Source organism: Plectropomus leopardus, chromosome 10, assembly GCF_026936395.1.
Source record: "Plectropomus leopardus strain MGB_pleo_1.0 chromosome 10, ASM2693639v1, whole genome shotgun sequence".
Classification (NCBI taxonomy): Eukaryota; Metazoa; Chordata; class Actinopteri; order Perciformes; family Serranidae; genus Plectropomus; species Plectropomus leopardus.
The window spans coordinates 1,725,442-1,745,234 of record NC_142185.1 but is presented as its reverse complement, the minus strand read 5'-3'; the positions used below and the strand labels follow the sequence as shown (position 1 = coordinate 1,745,234).

Sequence of the window (19,793 nt, the reverse complement as noted above, 5' to 3'; positions counted from 1 at the left end):
GGGCGGGGCATCTCATGTACACGTGACCGGTACGGTTCTCTGTCTTCTACAAGCTATTAAGTGCACGAGGAGCCCTCAGCGCTGGGTGCTGATGACTGGCAGAGCGTTGAAGAGATGAGCAAACAGACAGTAGTTTTAACATTACTGATCATGTGATCATCTTGTGTTTCCGGTGAACTCTGACTGACAGCCCGCAGAACCGCAGAACACGGTGAGTCTGTCACTTCACAGACATACGTGTCAGGTCATATATGTAACAGCGGAGTGTGTCACTTTGCTTTGTGTCCTCTGTGTGTGTGTGTGTGTGTGTGTGTGTGCGCGCGCGTGCGTGTGCGTGCGTGTGTGTGCGTGTGTGTGTGGGGGGGGGTTTGTGTGAGAGAGAGCGAGAGAGAGAGAGATAGAAAACTAAAAGCCTTTGAAACCTGAGCAGTTTGGCTTGATGTCTTTCAAAAGCAAAGGAAGAAAGAAATGACCCAAATATTAGCAAGAAATTAGTAAAAGCACAAGAAAATTACAGAAAATTAAAACAAACAAAAAAGATAAAAACAAACACACATATATAGAAAAAGAAAGTTTTTAAAGCATGTTTAAAAGTAATAATAATTCTGTAAGATAATTCTAAATATAGCAGCATTTTTGCTTTTCTTTCTAAATCTACTAATTTATTACAATTTCTGGACCATTTCTTAGCAAGTTGCTCAATGTCTTATTCTTATGTTTTTTTTAATTTCTCCAGTTTGTTCAGGGTTCAAAGGTCTAAATACTTGTAAAAGACGTAATGAAAGCAGCACAAGAAAAGTGATGTCGTTACAGGTTTCAAATGTTAATTCTTGTCACCAGATGTTGATGAGATGTCATGAGATATTGCAGTCTGTTTCATTCTAGTTTTGTATTTTTCATTAGTTATTTTCATTTTCATTTCATTTTTTAATTAAATAATTAATTTAATTGAAATTGAATTCAGAATGGGTTCGCTCATTTATTCTTTAAAATGTTTAGTTTTGGTTAGTTCAGTATTATCAGGAGCAAGACTTAAACAGTTCGGAATAGGTTTTGCAATATAAACAAAATACTTTATAAAGACTCACAGTCATAGAATTAAAAGTAATTACACAAATGCATTAAACGCTCCTCATGATGTTGTGTTCACCAAGTTGAGACTGAAAGTGAAGGCATTTCCTAATTATTCTTCTTCTTCTCCAGTTATTTTTGAAGAACACATCATTTTTTTCAGTTAGTTTTCAAATCTTAATATTAGTAAGGATGTTTCTGTTTTCTTAAAAATAAAACATCATTTTATTTGTATTTCTTTTGACTTTTATATAATATAATTTAATTTTTTATATTTACATTTTTTATTTAAATAGTTTTTTATTTATTAAGATGTTTTATGTAATCACATTGAATGCATTACTTTTTGTTTTTGTTTCCTCTGTCTAGAAGCAGATCAGAAGGCTTTGTGTCTCCTAGCAGCCCTACTCACTGCAGCCGACCATCATGCAGAGTGATATGAAGATGCCGTTGTTGGCCAGTTTGGCCCCTGATGCCTCAGAGCCCCTTCCTTGGTGTGGGGGAGGCCCCGTGATAGGCATCATTGGCTCCGGAGACTTTTCCCGCTCCCTAGCGATCCGGCTGGTGGCTAGCGGTTTCAGGGTGGTGGTGGGCAGCCGCGACCCGGGCCGTGTAGCCAGGGGTCTGTTTCCTGATGGAGTGGAAGTGCGGTCACAGAGGGAGGCTGTGGACGGAGCAGAGAGGGTGGTGTTCGCTGCAGTCTACCCGGAGCACTACTGCACCCTGCTGAGGCTGAGTGAGCGGCTGGCAGGGAAGGTCCTGGTGGATGTTAGCAATGCCACCCAGCTCAACAGTGGGGAGCGCTCCAACGCAGAGAGGCTGGCAGAGCTTTTCCCAAAAAGCAAAGTGGTGAAGGGCTTCAATGTCATCTCTGCGTGGGCGCTGCAGGCTGGAGCCCATGATGGAAACAGAAAGGTGAGGTCACACAGGGTGAGAAGAGCATTCAGTTTAGCATGAGCAGATTAAGACCAAACACATATATCAATATTTAAATCCTATAAATACCTATATAATATACACACCTGTCTTGAGTTTTTGGCCTTCCACAAACATTGGTTACGTATCGTAGCCCCAGTTTCATGAGCACAGGTTTAGCCCTCTAAGAGCTGTCGCTATGCACGCCTTTTTGATTTATCCCTAAACATTTTTTCCTAGCTTTCATGAAGTACTTTTCTAAATCTACAATATTTTTGCAATTTAAGGAACATTTCTTACTAAGTTGCTCATTGCCTCTTTTCCCATGTTGTGAAAGAAAACACAGTGATTTGGTGAGGGTTCAAAAGTTAAATACTTGTGAAAGCTGTCCAAAAGCAGTAAAAGAAAAGTGATGTGGCTCCAGCTTTCAAAGGGTTAAAGGAATATTAACCTTTAAAGGACCAGTTGTGTATGAATTACTAACCTGTGTTTTCTGTAATTCAAGGAGATATCCAAACATCAGTTTACACACTCGTGCAATCAAAGTCTCATCTATCCAGTCGTATGCTCAGTGCTTCCCAAACACATGCATATTTGCTAAATCAATACTATTTTAGGTCCAGTTCCACTCACGCATGGGTATTTTAAAAAATGTAGCTTTTCCTGTAAATTTTCTGATGTTTAAGACACTGAAAACGAACCCTCTGGAAAACTCCTTCCAGGGTGAAGATATTCAGAAACTCTGCTTTCAGTGTTTATGTGTACAGAAGAAAACCTCTGTTTTGGGTGGGTGGCTTTTCTCTTTGTTTGATGTCAGAGTGTGTGTCGTTATCTCCTCACATAGTTCAAAGTAGAGTAGAACTCTCTGCTATAATCGCTTTTCTGTCCGGTATCTACTGCTTGCTGATATTTCCGCCGTATCGCCTTGAGCTCAGTGGTGATGGCAGTCCTGGTTGCCATGAGGAACCTGCGGGGACGTTTCAGAGCAGTACTGCTCTAGGAAAAGAGACAAAATATTGCTGTACTTTGATTGGCAAGACTCCCAGTCCACATTTTGTTGGATCTTGTTCCCTTTATATTTGTGTGTGGCACTGAGGAGTAACTCAGTGTCACACATAAATATTAAGTGAACAAAATCAGTCTGCACATACAATTCTCCTTGTAATGCACCATAGTAGTTGTGCTTTTTCGGGTAATGACTCCAGGCTTCTGATTGGCCAACGTGGCCTTATGGTAGAGGTTATATCACCACCTGTTGCTTTGGCGTCCACTGGACATTGTTTAACAGCCTGTGTTTGCATTTTGATGGGGACAGAGATTTTTTTAAAATGCCGTTGGTGTGAACAGAATGTATTTTTAAATTGGGTTTTTGGCCTATGTACCTGTGGACACAACCTAAAACACTTTTGCAGACTAGCTGCATGCAAAGGCAAGCGTGTGAACTCTGCTTGAGTTGCCCAGGCTCACTTCTCATGCAAATACTTATGGAGAACTAAGAATTTATTTCAGCAAGACGGTTTGCCATATTTGGATTCTCTGTTAACCGTGACACCATGCCAGAAAAGTTTTCTTAAGGAATTAAAGTAAACAGTGGTGAGTCATAGATTAAAAAATGGTCATTTTGTGAGCATTGTTCCTTTAAAAACTCCTTGTAGCTGTGTTAACATGAGAGCTGTAACATGGAGAAGTGGTCGTGTTTCCTACTGATAGCTGCACCTGAACCTCTCAGATCTTGTCTTGTATCATGTTCCCTGCGTCAGGTCCTGGTGTGCAGCGACTGCTCTGGCTCTAAAGCCACGGTGCTGCAGCTGGCCCGTCAGCTGGGCTTCAGCCCCATTGATATGGGGACTCTGTGTGCATCCAGAGACATAGAGGAAGCCCCGCTCGTCCTCTTCCACTCCTGGGGAAGCCCTATCTTGGTCACCTTCCTCCTCTTCCTCTTCTTCTATGGATACAACTTCCTGCGGCACATCCTGCTTCCCTTCCTGGACCAAGGAGAAAACAACTTCTACCAGCTTCCCCTGGTGACAGTAAACGAGACACTGCCGGCTGTCGCGCTGGTTACACTGGCTCTGGTCTATCTACCAGGTATTGAAGAATAGATAATTTTATATTGCTAACATGCATCACGAGAAACAGATTCTTCATCAGTTACCGAAAAAGGAATAGGCTGAAGCCCAAAGTTTATTTTTGCCTCCTAAATGAACCAAAGGATAAGCAGAATAACAGCAACATCAAAGAAACAAAACAAATGAGTTAATAAAAAGGAACAAAACTCTTTTTTACTCGAAACTATAATCCTCGATTATTTCACACATTATCAGTCCTGCATTATTTCACACTGCATTATTGTATTTGAATATTTCTGCCTATTGTGGTCCCTGAACAGTTTGAATTTGCTGCAGCCTACAAGCTAAGCACACAACTGCAGCTAATCACACTGATGTCACCACATCACCAGAGATGGTGAAGCACTATTTGAGAGTGAGTGGATCTCCACAGAGCAGTGAAAGAAATTTAAATGGAAGCAGTTCACTACAGCACTGCTAAATGGATGGAATCTGACTGCGGAGCAGCCAGTGTACGTCAGTAAATGCTGTTATTTGATTCCCGATCAAGACGGATTGATAAGACTTGCTTAACCTTGACAATATGGACTTCAAAACTGAAATGCAAAGTCATGGAATTGTAAACATGATTTTAAAAAGTGATTTATTGCAATGAATTATTAAAATTCAGTGATTAATCACAATTTTTAAAATGAATGGTTTAACAGCCCTACATATGAATTACTTCTGACAGTTTGACAAAGTTTCAAAAGACACAAATACACTCAGTGGAGCATTTTTCAGTCTTTATGGATCACCAAGTCATGTCTCAGCTTTCTGTCTTCAAGTCTCAAGTCAAGTTCAAGTTGCAAGTCATCATTTTTGTGATTGGAGTCTGACTGATGTTCAAGTCTTAAGTCTACATCTCTGGTTGAAATATAAATGACTATTCACTTAGTGAATGTACTCGAGTTTATAATAATAATTATAATACTAATTCCTCCATATTTTTTCCTCATCGGGCAGGGCAACATTTTCACCAGCAGCTGTCATTGTGTTATTTGTGCACTTTGTATTTGTCCACATCACAAAGGAAGTACATGTTTTTCAGTTTAGATTGGTGACCATGTCTGCTGAGCTGATTTTAATATCAGTTGCTGTCTCCCTCAGGTCTGCTGGCGGCTCTCCTCCAGCTTGCCAGGGGAACCAAATATCAGAGATTTCCTGCTTGGCTGGACAGCTGGCTGTGCGTTCGGAAGCAGCTGGGCCTCCTGAGCTTCCTGTGTGCTGGGCTGCATGCTGTGTACAGTATGTGTCTGACGCTACGCAGGGCTGCAGGCTACACACTGGTGAACACAGCCTACCACCAGGTGAGCCCTGCACAGGTGCACTCGTACCTTAACAGCAGAGTTTGTACCTGAGGTGACCCTGGCCGAGAAGTAACAACCTCAGCTCTAATATTCTATTCTAATATTTTCTCTTTTTTTATTAACATTTCTGATTTCTTTCAGGTGAAAGCTGGTGTTGAAAACTCCTGGGTGGAAGAACAGGTGTGGAGGTCTGACCTTTACCTGTCCTGTGGAATTCTGGGATTTGGAGTTCTCACTCTGCTGGCTATTACCTCTCTGCCCTCTGTGGGAAATGCCCTCAACTGGAAGGAGTTTACATTTGTTCAGGTCAGCACAGGTCATTTCTTGTCACTTCTTTAAAAACTAATTTCTTACAATTTTAGGGACATTTCTTGCCAGGTGGTCATTGTCTCTATCCCCATGTTCATGAAAGAAATAAAACCAATCTGCTCAGGTTTCAAAGAATTATATAGCTTGTGAAAAGTGTCTAAACGCAGCATGAGGGAACTCAATCCAGGTTTCAAAGGGTTTATAATACTTAAAGGATCGGTTCCATATGTATATTAATAAAGCTGTCTTTAATAAATAAATAAAACTCTGCCAAACTGTCTTGGTTACTCTTTTTAGTAATCTAGTTAGTCCACTGTTCCAAACATCACTAGCCCCTGTTTAGTTGAGATAAATTCTTAAATCACCAAGTTCGATGTGAAAAAACATGCAGTTATTCCCCACAGTCTCTCGCTGCCTGCTGGCTGTTTACAGTCCTGTAACCTCTCCCTCCACCACTAAGTGTCGCTGTGTCTTTCAGCTCATCTGCCTGTTCCACCAGTACAGACCGGGGACTGAGCTCAAGTGGTGTGTGCTGTGCACTAAATACAATGAGTTTAATAGTAAGACAAGGAACTGGATGGTACTGATAAACATACAGTACCTTTGGGGTTTCTAAATACCCTGATATATCATGATAGCACCCAAGCCTAGTGTACATTTGTAGACGCTAATCCAGTAAACAATGAATTTGTTTTAAATATCTAATTTCTCCTTTTTATATTTTGTCATTGCACCTTCTCTAAACTTAGTTTGTTTGTCTCTCTCTCTCTCTCTCTCTCTCTCTCTCTCTCTCTCTTTAGTCAGGTCTCGGGTATGCTGCCTTAACTCTCTCCATCATGCACACTCTCTTCTTCGGCTGGGACTTTGCCTTCCTCCCTGCAGCCTACCGTTATTACCTACCACCGGTGTTCTTGCTGGCCCTCATCCTGCCCAGCATAGTCCTGGTTGGACGGATCCTCTTGGCTCTGCCATGCCTAACCTTAAGACTAGCAAAGATCCGCAGGGGCTGGGAGAGCCCACGACACTGGCCCCGAACGAATCAAGAGCCAAGGTCATCTGAAGTGGATAACTCTCAAAAACTTGGTGACATCTAGTGTTCTAAATAGTGGGGGAAACAAATGTGGACAGGCCAGAGGTGTCTTTACTCTCTGTGACACAGAGAAAGTGGGAGATGGTGTTAAACAGTAATCTAACATGTCCATGACTTTACCCATGTCGTTTAAAAGCAAGATGTTTTTTTAAGTTTACTTTATATAAAGTATTTTTACAGTTAGGCTGGAGCACCTGTGCAAGCACACATGGACAAAAACTCCAAACTAAGGACTGTTAGACTGTCGCAGACTTCACTCATACCTACTCTGATGTATTCACTGACATCATGTTAAGTCTGCGAGACCTGAGACTGAAGCTGCCAAGAGACAGGCCTCCAGTCAGTTTCACTGGTTGCTGTGGAAACATTTGAGTGACAACTACAGTCATGTAGGCAGTGATCGCCTCTGCCATATTCTGTCTGCTCATCTGTCCCTGCAGATAATTAGATATAAATCCCATTTTTATGACTGAACAAAATGATATTATCACTTTTCTATAAAACATGTAGGCTACACACATTTTAATAGACAGATGTTCGTAAAGAAGGACACTGACTAAATATTTTGGGTGTTACTGACACTGGAAGACTTTCTTTTGAGTCACTTTCCTTTGCCTCTATATTACACTTCAGAGTTTTTAGCCTATGAGTCAGCTGCACTAATAATAATATGTTCTAATTACCTAAACTTCTACATATTTTTGTATTGGGTGTTGAATATTATTTCTTGATTCAAGTGATGTTTTAATACCTCAGTTAATGATAAGTATGTTTTGTTTCTTTGGTCAGCATTTGGAAAATTGGAGGACCATGTTTGTATTGTATTGTAAATTATGGGTAAACCTATGAGATCCTGTGCTGTCCGCGTCCTCTCTGGAAGTCTGCAGAAAGTCAGCTTCAGGCCTCTTGCAGACTTGATGAATAGTGGATTGGGAGCCCAGTACTCACAGAGTGAATAGAATAGAATATATCCTTATTGTCCATATTCCACCGGGGTGGAAATTTGTCTTTGACCCACCAAACACAGAAGACAGCACAATAAACTGCAAACAGTCAGTTACTAAAAACAGAGCACATAAACAGGTCATTAGGGACACTTAACACAACAGGTTCAGGTCATTGTCCGTCCGTGGTTTAAAAACTCACGAGTCTGCAAGGTTTGTGAAGTCTGAAGATTTGGATTCAGCCACTGTGTCCTCAAGGAGACTCTCCCAGACATGACTGCATCTTTTGGGAACAATTTACCACAGGTCATGTAGTCTTCCTATCCAACTTTAACCCAAAATTATCTGCTATCAACCAGCTGCATAAGTCTTATATTTCATTTGCACCTTAAGTACTGATACACCAAAAATAAGACATCAACATCGAAAAATTATACATTTTTTAAGTCTGGAAAGTGATCATGCAAACAGGATATTGTGCATAAAACATCATTTGCTGCCCAGGCTACATCATAGGGGATTGGATATCTCCATCCTGTGGTTTCTGCTCCTGTAGGGGCGGACATATTGGCTTAACAATCATTAAATCAATAGTTAATTGACATGCAGGGACCATGAGGTGATGTCGAGGTTAAACAACAGACCCTGTTCCATTTTATAATGCCTGCTCGCACTTCCAAGGTTGTTTTCATTCTGCCAATTCATTCTGGGATTTTTGTCCAATGAAACCAAAAATCAGCTGCTTATCCCAGCTTTAATAATCCAATCTATTGATATCATCAACATCATTCCAGCTGTAGTCCTTAGACTGTTGACTTGATTGTGTCAACAGATCAGATATATACGTACATTAATCTTATCATATATGTAGTTAGCAGAAATGCTAGCACTCAGTTTGACACGTAGGCTATGTCACTGGATGTTCAAATCAAATCAAATCAAACTTTATTTATAGAGCACTTTTCATACATTTAATGTAGCACAAAGTGCTTTACAAGTTAAAACATTAAGAAACAACCAAATGAACCAACCCCCCCTTTCCTGGCCCACCCACTCCCCACCCCCCAGAACACAAACAGAAAGAGGACATTAAAAAGGCACAGAACAGAATGGCTTTGGATAAGAAACATGGCCGAGCACAGACAACTAAATTGAGGAAACGCCATCATGGAGGGCCTTTTGGACCAGGAGCTGATCAAAGCTCACAGAAACTTCTCTACAGAAATCATCCTGCCCCAGACAGATTGGGGAGTCCATGCCAAAACCATGAAGCTGTGGACAGGACACCCCCATCCAGCCGAGACAGGGCGACCCCCACAACGATGCCCCAACAGCCTGAGCCAATCACATCTCCCGGTACAAAGGGCCCCCCGTGAGGAAACACCAGAGTGGGAGTAAAAAACTAAAAACAGAATTAAAAAAAACCCAAAAAACAATAAAGTAGTCTAGACTACTAAAAGGTTAAGAAGTTGAGAATAAGATGAGATAAAACAAAACAAATCTGAGATAAAATGCACGTAAACTAAAAATAACTACAACATACAGTTTAGCAACCTAAGGATCTTAATAATATAAATAAATAAATATGAAATATACATAAATTAATAAATTGGTAGATTAAAATAAATAAACAAATAAGAAATTTTAGCTAAAAGCTAGACTAAAGAGGTGGGTCTTGAGCCTGCATTTAAAAATTTGAACACTTTCTGCAGCCCTCGGGTCCTCCGGCAAGCTGTTCCACAGATGGGGGCCATAATACTGAAATGATGCCTCACTGTGGGTTTTTGTTCTAACCTTAGGAATTATTAAAAGGCCGGTACCAAAGGACCTCAGGGCCCGCGAGGGTCCGTATTATAAAAGCAAGTCTGATAAATAAGAAGGCCCAAGACCATTTAGACTTTTATAAACCAATAAATGTACCTTAAAATCAATCCTGAAACACACAGGGAGCCAATGCAGAGATTGTAAAACAGGCGTAATGTGTGCTCTCTTTCTGGTCCTCGTCAGCACAAGTGCTGCTGAATTCTGGATTAGTTGTAGCAGAGTAATGTTCTTTTTTGGAAGACCAGAGAGTAGAGCATTGCAGTAGTTAATATGACTAGAGATAAAGGCATGCATCAGTGTCTCTGTGTTTGCTTGGGAGAGAAACGGGTGGACTCTGGCAATATTTTTGAGAAGGTAAAATGCTGTTTTTGTTATGTTTTTAATGTGTGGAATAAAACCAAGCTCAGAGTCAAAGATGACGCCCAGGTTTTTTACTTGTTGTGACAGATTTAGTAGATGTAGTTTCGTTGTAAGTTTCTCTCTCTGAGTTTCAGGACCAATAATTAAAACTTCACTTTTGTCCTGGTTGACCTGCAAGAAGTTCTCTGCCATCCATGACCTGATGTCTAAAATGCAGTTAAAACGGGCATCTCGTGGTCCTGGGTCATCAGGAGACACAGAGATATATAGCTGTTTATGGTCAGTGTAACTGTTAAAGTTGATGCCGCGCCTCCTGATGACCTTCCCAAGTGAGAGCATGTAGAGATTAAAAAGTGTGGGGCCCAAAATCGAGCCTTGGGGCACACCGCAGTTTATTTTATAGTTCTTCGAGGAGCAGGTATCCTAACTTACTAAAAATTCTCTATCTGTGAGATAGGAGGAAAACCAGTTAAAAACAGTACCAGAGAGGCCAGCCAGGTTGTGGAGTCTGTTAAAAAGGTGATCTTGGTGATCTACTGTATCCAAAGCAGCACTTAGATCCAATAGCACCAGGACAGAAGGTTTCTTCATGTCCATGTTACACCTGAGATCATTTATGATCTTTAACAGGGCTGTCTCTATACTGTGGTTCATCCTAAAACCAGACTGATAATTTTCTAAAATATTGTTTTTATTTAAAAAATCATTTAGCTGAGTAAAAATAAGTTTTTCTAAAATTTTGCTTAAAAAACAGTAAGTTGGACACTGGTCTGTAGTTATCAAGAATGCTAGCATCTAAGTTGCTCTTCTTCAGAAGGGGCTTGACCACTGCATTGCCATTTGCAAGCTTAGCTTAGCTCTGTGATAGCCATGTGGTACTCTCATTACCTGGGGCTCGCGATTACAGAGCCTGGGTCTGTTGAATTGCACTACGCTAATCCTGTTGCCTCTCAGGAGCGTTCCTGCTCCCTTGTTTCCTAGTTTCCCTGGATCCTGGCCGTAACCTTGACTGTGCCTGACCGTGGTGATAGCTGTGCTGACGCTGCGACCCTGCCTTTGGTTGTGCTCGTGCTGTGGCTGTACTGATACTGTGCCCCTCGCTCGCCCTGATTGTAGTCTGGTCCTGGTTGCGCCGATGCTGTGATCTTATGAACATATGCATGAAACTGTTATCATCTCCCTCAACATCATCTTGCTATCTTGCTACTTTGCTATCCCTTTGCTGCTGCAATGTTGGAAATTTCCCCACTGTGGGACTAATAAAGGATTATCTTATCTTATCTTATCATCATAGAGTGCAATTACTAATTTCACACCTACCATTATTGTAATATGACATGCATCTGTTTCTATTATTGCTGTGCCTCTCTCCCCCTCTCTCTTTCTCTTTCCTTTTTTGCCATGGTTGTATTTCATTTGCTATTTACGACATCTATTGCTCGTCTGTCAGTCCTGGAAGATCCCTCACTATCCTCTACTGCTCTTCCTGAGGTTTCTTCCTTTTTTTTCCCCGTTACAGGGGTTCTTTTTCGGGAGTTTTTCCTTGGGGGATGTGAGGGTCTAAGGGCAGAGCGATGTTGTACACTGTAAAGCCCTCTGAGGCAAACCATGTTTTGTGATAATGGGCTCTATAAATAAAACTGACTTGACTTGACTGCAGTCTTAAAGGCAGTGGGGAAGACACCTGTCTGAAGAGAGCAATTCATGATGTTTTAAAGTTCGTCCTCGAAGAATCCATAAAATGTTTTAAAAAGTGAACTGAGAATAGGGTCTAAAAAGCAGTTTGTAAGATTTACTTAGGAGAAAACTCTCCCAAGCATTACAGCATCAACCAGGACAAAACTCTCCAGTGTTTCCTCAGATAGAAGCAAAGATTCAGTTGTGTTAAAAACCATATTCTGATATGGTAATGAATCTGATCTAATTTTACCTCTGAAGAGGTCTCCATAGTCCTCACAAAGGGCTATATGCTTTATCAAAAAGGAAGATCTTAAGTCTACCCTTAAAAGTAGAAACGGTGTCTGTCTCCCTGACTGAAACTGGACGATGATTCCATAAAAGAGGAGCGTGGTAACTGAAGGCTCTGGATATCGTCCTACTTTTGGAGACTTTGGGAACACCGTGTTTTCAGAGTGCAGTGATCTTGAGTGTTGGTAGGGAACTATGAGCTGGAACAGATAAATGGAGCCTGTCCATTTAGAGCTTTGTAAGTAATGAGGGGGATTTTAAATTCAATTCTGGATTTTACAGGGAGCCAGTGCAGAGAAGCTAAAACAGGAGAAATATGATCCCTTTTCTTGGTTCCCGTTAGAACACGAGCAGCAGCATTCTGCACCAGTTGGAGAGAGTTCAGAGATTTGTTGGGGCAACCAGGTAATAGGGAGAATTAAACGTCCAGTCCCTTTGACTAGCCCGCTGTGGTGACACATTTGGACAGATAAATACCTGTCTCCATTAGAGGCCCAGTATGGTTGCCATGCAGTTTCTTTGAATGCATAAAACCTGTTCGAAATAACTTTAGTTAGCCACTTAGATCACACATACAATATGTGTATATATTTAAACTTTTGTCAATATGGACATGCTACACACATCGTTAGCTTTGTTGGATTCAATACAATTCAATGTTATTAACAGTGTGAGCACCAAAGAAGATGGCACAGTAAACAAGAAAGAAAAACAGCTAAGCAGATGTAGAAGATTGTTTTTTTTAAAAGCTAGGGAAAATGTCCAGTGAACTTTATTCACAATTATATATAAAAAAAAATATTTCACATAGTTATTATAAATTTTAGGCTTTTTTCCAGGTCTTTCCTTGCTTTGTACTTTTTTTGTTTTTCTTTCTCTTTTGTTTTTTTTTGTTAATTTTTCAGGTAATTTTCTTGTACACTGAACAGCTTTCTTGCTAAACTTTGGGTTATTTCTTCTTCTGTTGCTCATTACCTTTTTGTGTTTTTGAATAAATAAAGCCGATTTACCCAGGTCTCAATGGGTTAAATAGATAATTTGATTGTGTGTTTATCTTTGCTGAGCAAGTTCTGTATGAAAGGAATTAAAAGCCCGTTCCATACATACACCTGTCCCAAAAAGCCTGTTGAAATCAGTGATTAAAGCCAATAATAGCCCGGGCTATTCACTGAAGTTCTACAGTATGTGAAACATAACACAATCAGAGTGCAGCAAACACAGTTGGAATTAAAAAGAATTTATGTGGAAATGGCAGGATTCTGTGCAGATACACATCATTGAAATGATTCAGTAAAACCTGCTGGTACTGTGGTGGAGGACAGTCTCTGATTGGACATCAGTGGTTGTTCAGGCCAGCTTAATCTTACTGGGACCACTAGTGGCAGCCGCCAGGCAGTCACATGTGGAAGGACATCCTTGTTGGATTTTAAGGCGTTTGATGCTGTGAGGATGAGGGCCTGCTGATGGTGGTCTCAGCCAGTGCTCTCAGTGCATCCAGGAGCTGCTTTTCAGAATGTGATTATGATGTTCCATACTTTTTCTTCAGCTCCTCCACCAGGCTGATGTACTCGTTCATGGCATCCTCTTTGCTCTTGCCTGACAGGTTATGACAGATCAAAATGCATTTTAGTAAATACATGAATATAAAGTCATGGAGAAATGAGCACTGTTCAAGGTACAAGATACAATGTAGATTAATTGTTATTTTTCTTAAACGTGGTTTAAGAATAAATGAATTTAAAGTTGATCCAAAATCCCACTACATCAGACTTTAAACTGAGATTTGCTGCATGTAGCACACAATGTGTAGTCCTGAGGGTTCAGAGCAGAGATATACACAAATAGATAGCATGTTCCTGGTTTGACAAACTCCTGCACGGGCGCCATATTGAGGAGGTCAAGATCCGCTTGTAAACAAATACATATGTATTGAGAGATGCCAAATTCACTTCAAAATGGACTGTAACTTGCTTAATTCTGAACCAATTTTCACGAAACATCGGAAAGTGAACATGATAGCAGTTACTCGTTTGAATTAATTTCAGTAACTGGAGGCAATGTAATCATCTCTATGACAAAGCAGTAATCTTCTGAATAGCCACAACACATGGACATGAACATGAAGGCTCTGTCTTCTGAATGAGCAACATCCAGGGATGGAGTGTAACAAAGTACATTTATTTAAGTCCTATACTTTAGTACAGTTTTGAGGTACTGGCACTTGTATTTTCTGCCACTTTAAATTTCAAACATCCACTACATTTCAGAATCAGTTGAGAATTATGCAAGTTAGAGTGGATTTTGTAGTGAAATCTGCAACTCTTAATACACATGTATTTGTTTACTAGTGGATCTTGACCTCCCCAATAAGACGCTCAGGCAGATGCACTGCGACAAGCTTAGAGCAGTAGCAAATGACATTTCTACATTGCTGTATCTGTGGTTCAGACCCCTGATGCTGTGTATCACATGTAGCTTCATTTCTTTATTTGATAGTGTATTTGGGTCTTTTCTCTGGCTAGCAGGGATTGGAAATATTATATTTAGTGAGAACAAATAACTTAACTGCAGAAAGACATTACAGATATTGAAGAATATTTCTGGGTTATGTCAACGGACAGTATTTGCTGAGGTGTGACAACAGTGCTTATGGGTTGTAAATGGCTGCATTGACACATGTATCCAAAATGAAGAAATGCAGGAATCTGGAAACAAAAGTCAAGCTGCCACCACAGACTCAGAGTGTAGAGCTGATGAGGAGACGGAGCCGCCGCCTCTCTCACTCTCAAACTCTCACCGAAATCCAATCAAACAGTAAAATTAGGCAATACTGATCGAATATTAATTAAGATTAATTTACTACACTGCCTATTTCTCTCATAAAATGTTTTCAGAAACATAATTTAATACCTCGTTTTGTCAAAATGGCAAGAGTTTGTGAACAGGAAGTGGAACCAATACTGCTTACTGTACAGTGAAAACGGAGGCCAAAAAAACGGAGATCAAACAGTAAAACTAGGCAGCGCTGATCAAATAGAAACCAAGATTCTGTAAGTGAGTTGCACATTTCTCTCCTTAAATGTTTTCAGAAACATACTGTTTAACTGTAATATGAGATGCAGCTGGCCATATTGTTTCATTAGACCAGTCCACATTACACCAGGCATGTAGCACACTGGATGTTGCAGGTTTTCTACCTCTTCAGCTAAAGTGTCTTTTTTTCTGTTTCAAAAGTAGCTGTGTCAGTATACTGAAGAGAGAGACATGTTTTATGTGAGAACTCTTTATATCATTGAAATCTATTCCTAAAACTGAAGATGAATGCAGTGTGCCTACACAGAGCAAGTAAAAGAACAGTATGCTTATTCTATACACAGAGGTAGAAAAAAGGTTTGCCTAAGACTGAGAATTAACCCTTTGAAACCTGAGAAAATTGGCTTGATTTCTTTCAAAAACACTGGAAGAAGACAGTGAGCAATGAAAGAAAACAAATACACAAAAATTACTTAAAAATTAGTAAAAAAAAAATAAAATAAAAACAAGAAACAAATAAAAAAACAAACCAAGGGAATGGCAAAGAAAGAGTGCTCATAAAATTCTAATAATTTAGTAATAGAATTTTAATTATGTAATTATGATCAATATAACTGTAGTTTCTGCCCACCATTTTTCTTTTTTTTTTCCCTGAGAATTTTTTCTCTGGCTGTTTTAAAATAATTTCCTAAATCTACTAATTTCTTGTAATTTTTGGAACAGGTCCTCCCAAGTTGCTCTTTGTCTTTTTTTCTCCCTGTGTGTTTGGAAGAAATTCCACCAATCAGCTCACAATTTAAAGGTTTATGTACTTGTGAAAGGCATTTGAAAGCAGCACAAGAAAGGGTTTCACAGGGGTAAAATGCAGTACATCTGCCTTGTACAGAAAAATACACAGTTTTAAGTGATGCACCATCCACAGGACTGAATGTGTACCTTCCTGCTTCTTCCAGGCATCCCATTTAGCTTTACCAGTGAAATCAAACATCCCTGGACGATCTAGAGACACAAAAAAACATAAACAGATGGTAAAGACTCAAAAAGAAGGCAATGCATGTCAAAAAGATGCTGCTGCAGAGAAAACTGGTGAAGACACCTCACGTTCACCGGTTGTCATAGGTGCCCAATGCACTTTCTGGCACGCACATTATTCAGCGTCACAACAGTCAGCATTACTATGGTGATGGGAGATTGATCTGTGTAAAAAGAGGTAATTGAGATGCTCAGCTCTCTGCTCAGTCTGAGACGCCTGACAGCCGACCAGTGGAGTTGGAAACATTCCTGTGAAGGGCTGCTGATAGCAATACTCTACACTCATGTTCCTTTACAACATCAGCTCATGCGACAGTGGTGACACTTGCCGCATTAACACTGCCCTGCCGTTCTGTACTGTATAAAAGGTCAGATCATGGAAAGGGGGACAGAGTGGTCTCACCTCTGGAACGGAGGTAGTAACAGTACTGAAACAAGCTCTGTATAAAATGTAATGCTGGAAAGATGTAACCATGGGTGGCACAAGTGTGAAGTTTTGATGATGTATTTATTTGTGCAACTCACCGCAGGAGATTTAAAAAGCAGCTGTTAGCATAGCAGCTAATACAAAGAAGAAGAACAGCGGCTGTTAATGTCCACAAACTGTGAAAACAATGACTTTCAGGAGCTCCTTACACTCTGAGCAGAGGACAAGATCAGACCCCAAATATCAGAGAAAGTAAATGATTGTGATTGACATGTTATGCCTTTGATATTGTTTAGAAAGCGCTGCCAACGCGTATATCATGTCATGCTAAAGGTGGACGCTTATGTGTTAAACGTCATGCCTGTCATGCCTCCTTTCATCGCAGGATGCCATGATGCAGTGCATAATCACACACTGGAGTGGAATGATGCAGCTGTCGGTTGATTTTGTGTAAAAAAGCAGGGGTGGTACAAAGGGAAGCGTTGTGGCCCAATGGCCCCATCTCTGTTTTAAATGGTCTACAGTGGTGAGAGACTGCTGTGGTGTTTGTGTGGCAGCAGGCAGTGAGCTCTGTCTCACCTGTGTTGACGTCACCCACAGAGGCCTGCTTGAAGAGGGAGTAGACCTGCAGCATCTCTTCATCTGTCGGCTTTGCCGTCAGCGTCTTCACCTCAGCTGCTGCTGTATCGAATTTAGCCTACAGAGGAGAGGACAACAGCTTTACAACAATACTGATTGGATACCTGTCGATGAGGAGTCCCTGTGGACAAGTGGGTCAGAGATCAGTGGCCCCACACACACTGAAGAATAACATGGACAAAGTCCTTGTGAGGAGGAGATGAGTTTACTACTTGCTGTCATCCTGTTGTTTGGTTGACTGGGTGGAGAGGAAACTGTAAACTTTAGCCCTGATTTGATCACTGAATAGTGCCTGAACTTGAACTGAAACCAGCCTAAACCCTGCTACTACAATGAGCTCGTTGATTCATTCAGAGCAAACCCCTCTGGCTGTGCCACTGTGTGCCAGCTGGGTCACAGAGGAGGACCACTTCACACATTAATAAACCCTGGTGAAATGATCTTTTACAAGTTTAGATTTACGTTAAAATCATTTCTGTTGATCTACTGATTGCCATGAGAAGCACAACAGAACACTCCTCACCCTCAGACTGTGTCAGTTATTGAATGGCTGTAGGTCAAGGTCAGAGAGTAAGGTATGAATGCCTGCAGCATTTCAACACTGCTAACACTCCCAGCAAGCAATGGTCAGCTGACAGATTTGACTGTGAGGCACGACGTGCTGAACTTTCTCTTAGTGCCTTATCAATCCTCTAACCAGTGAGCACACATGCAGAGCTGCATGTCAGCAGTCATGCGGACTTTGTGTTATCATCTGAAGCTTCCACTTCAACCAACAGATGAATATTTTACATGTTCTTCAGTCCACCTATTAACACACATTTCAAACCGAAGACATGAACAGTTTTAGCAGAAACGGTTGGCCTGGCGGAAAGAATAATGACGGTGGACTGCAACTCCCATCAGACCTCACTGTCACGTCTTTGAATACTTACCTCCCTCGCAACCACAGTTGACACCAACAGCTCTCTATAACCCGAACTGTAACTGTTCCACCAAGTGTCGGTTACACACATTACTCTGTTTGTTAGGCACGCGGTCACAACAAGGAAACAGGGCTCGAGCTAGCGTCTGGTTAGCTAAATCTTTAGCACCGGCTAACGGTCTCCTTGTCGCTCTTTAACAGGACGCAGAGGAATATAAAGCAGCTCTGACCAGCCGAAAGGCTGCTAACTACATCCATACACACCTGGAGATCAGTCATTTTTGCTCGGGACCACACAGAAGGGAAACGACTCAAGTCGACGTATGGTGAAGGGGTAAAGTCCTCTCAAATATCCAGCATGCACCGACTGCTGCACCCAGCCGACCCTCGTTCCGTTTGAACCCGCCCTCCTACCCCTTAATCCTATTGGTCTCCCCAGGCCCCGTCACAACATCACGGTCCTTCATTAGGTGGCGTGAATATTGGAACCAATCACTCCGGAGGCTGCATTATCAATCTGTTTTATGATAGGGAGCCACTGTGTAATATCCCGTGGGCGGTGCAGAACCTTTAGCACCAAGGAAATGTAAAATCGAGACACATTAACGTAACAAATCAAAGTGCACGAGCTCTTAGCTTCAATTTATCTCACAACTAGAAGAAAACTGAAGAGGCAGTACTGTGCTACATCTAATAGGTCATATCCAAAGAGCAAATTTATGCACATTTTTACTAATACAGTTTCAGGACATTTCCATGACTTTGAGGCAAATTTTCAAGACCACACACTCTGAAACGTATATTCATTATCATTTTTATAATATAATAGCTTTTTAAAATAGAATTTATTTTAAGAAAATGAATTCAGAACAGGATTTGAACTTAATATAACTAAGGTACTGTTCATTACTTATGAGCAGGGAGAGGGTGATGCAAAAAAAGGGAAGGCAAGTTAAATATTTTTTTAAGGACTCAGGGGGGACTTATTGGCTTAGGAATGGGCACACAAGTGTAAATGTCTTTTTTTTGTTTTGTTTTTACTGTATTGCCTATTTGTAAAGAAAACATGCCAGCAGGTTTCAAAGGCATGTTTTCTTTAAAACAGTTTGGCTTTTTTTTATTATTGACATTTTTTAAGAACAAAAAATGCCTTTTCTTGCTTCTATTAATTCTTTGTGATATTTAAATTACACCATTTGTCACAGCCAGAAACTGTAAAAACAGAAATTATAGTTGTTTTTCACATTGCTGTGGTCCTTGAACACATCATGTGTCATTATACAGGTTTGGGACTTTTCAAAAACATTCAGGATATATTTTGTTTTCAAAAACTTTTCCAGGCCTGAGAATTGCCATTTTCAAAGTCCATGACTTTTCCAGGTTTTTCACGACAGTATGAATCCTGAAAGAGTGAAAATGCAGGCCTTTAGTGATTTTTATTATACAGATACCAAAGACATCTCTGTCTCCGTTAAATGGAGCGCTGACAAATATTTTATATTTTAACCATTTGAGTGGAAATTAAAAATGTGGTCAGTGGTTTTGATCTTTATACTAGTAGCCTGCAACTAGGAACAGATTAGTGAACAACTGCTTTTTATAATGCTGTTCGTTATGGCAATCTCTTAGTACTTCTCTACACTTAATTAATGTGGATGTTGCCATAATTGTTTCTGCACATGCTCAATAACAAGTGATTGATTAAACTGTTGATAAATACTGTTCCACCTCACAGGACACAATATGAGGATACTAGTTTGCTTTAGAGCTTACCAACCGTTTAAGCTTTATCCATTAGGGTCAAAGCCTTTTCAAGTTTGTTCTAGATACAGTAGATT

General features: G+C 40.5%; 2 protein-coding genes across 3 annotated transcripts; one reads left to right on the top strand and one right to left on the bottom strand.

Annotated features, from left to right (window-relative positions):
- The first annotated feature begins 2 nt into the window (after positions 1 to 2).
- On the top strand, positions 3 to 9,985 carry steap3 (STEAP family member 3, metalloreductase). Of its 2 annotated transcripts, none has more exons than XM_042494984.2 (6): positions 3 to 211; positions 1,447 to 1,986; positions 3,747 to 4,074; positions 5,205 to 5,404; positions 5,546 to 5,710; positions 6,514 to 9,985. In XM_042494984.2, exons 2-6 carry the CDS (start codon positions 1,498 to 1,500, stop codon positions 6,805 to 6,807), a joined length of 1,476 nt encoding a protein of 491 aa, XP_042350918.2. In that variant the 5' UTR covers positions 3 to 211; positions 1,447 to 1,497; the 3' UTR covers positions 6,808 to 9,985. The 2 variants fall into 2 exon arrangements, with proteins under 2 accessions (XP_042350918.2, XP_042350917.2); XM_042494983.2 differs by having other exon boundaries at positions 7 to 211; positions 1,441 to 1,986.
- A 3,135-nt stretch (positions 9,986 to 13,120) lies between these two features.
- LOC121949588 (acyl-CoA-binding protein-like) lies at positions 13,121 to 18,380 on the bottom strand. The gene is made up of 4 exons (XM_042495319.2): positions 18,220 to 18,380; positions 16,971 to 17,088; positions 15,869 to 15,931; positions 13,121 to 13,495 (listed from the first exon to the last, which is right to left on the bottom strand). Exons 1-4 carry the CDS (start codon positions 18,232 to 18,234, stop codon positions 13,419 to 13,421), a joined length of 273 nt encoding a protein of 90 aa, XP_042351253.1. The 5' UTR covers positions 18,235 to 18,380; the 3' UTR covers positions 13,121 to 13,418.
- Between the last annotated feature and the right edge of the window lie 1,413 nt (positions 18,381 to 19,793).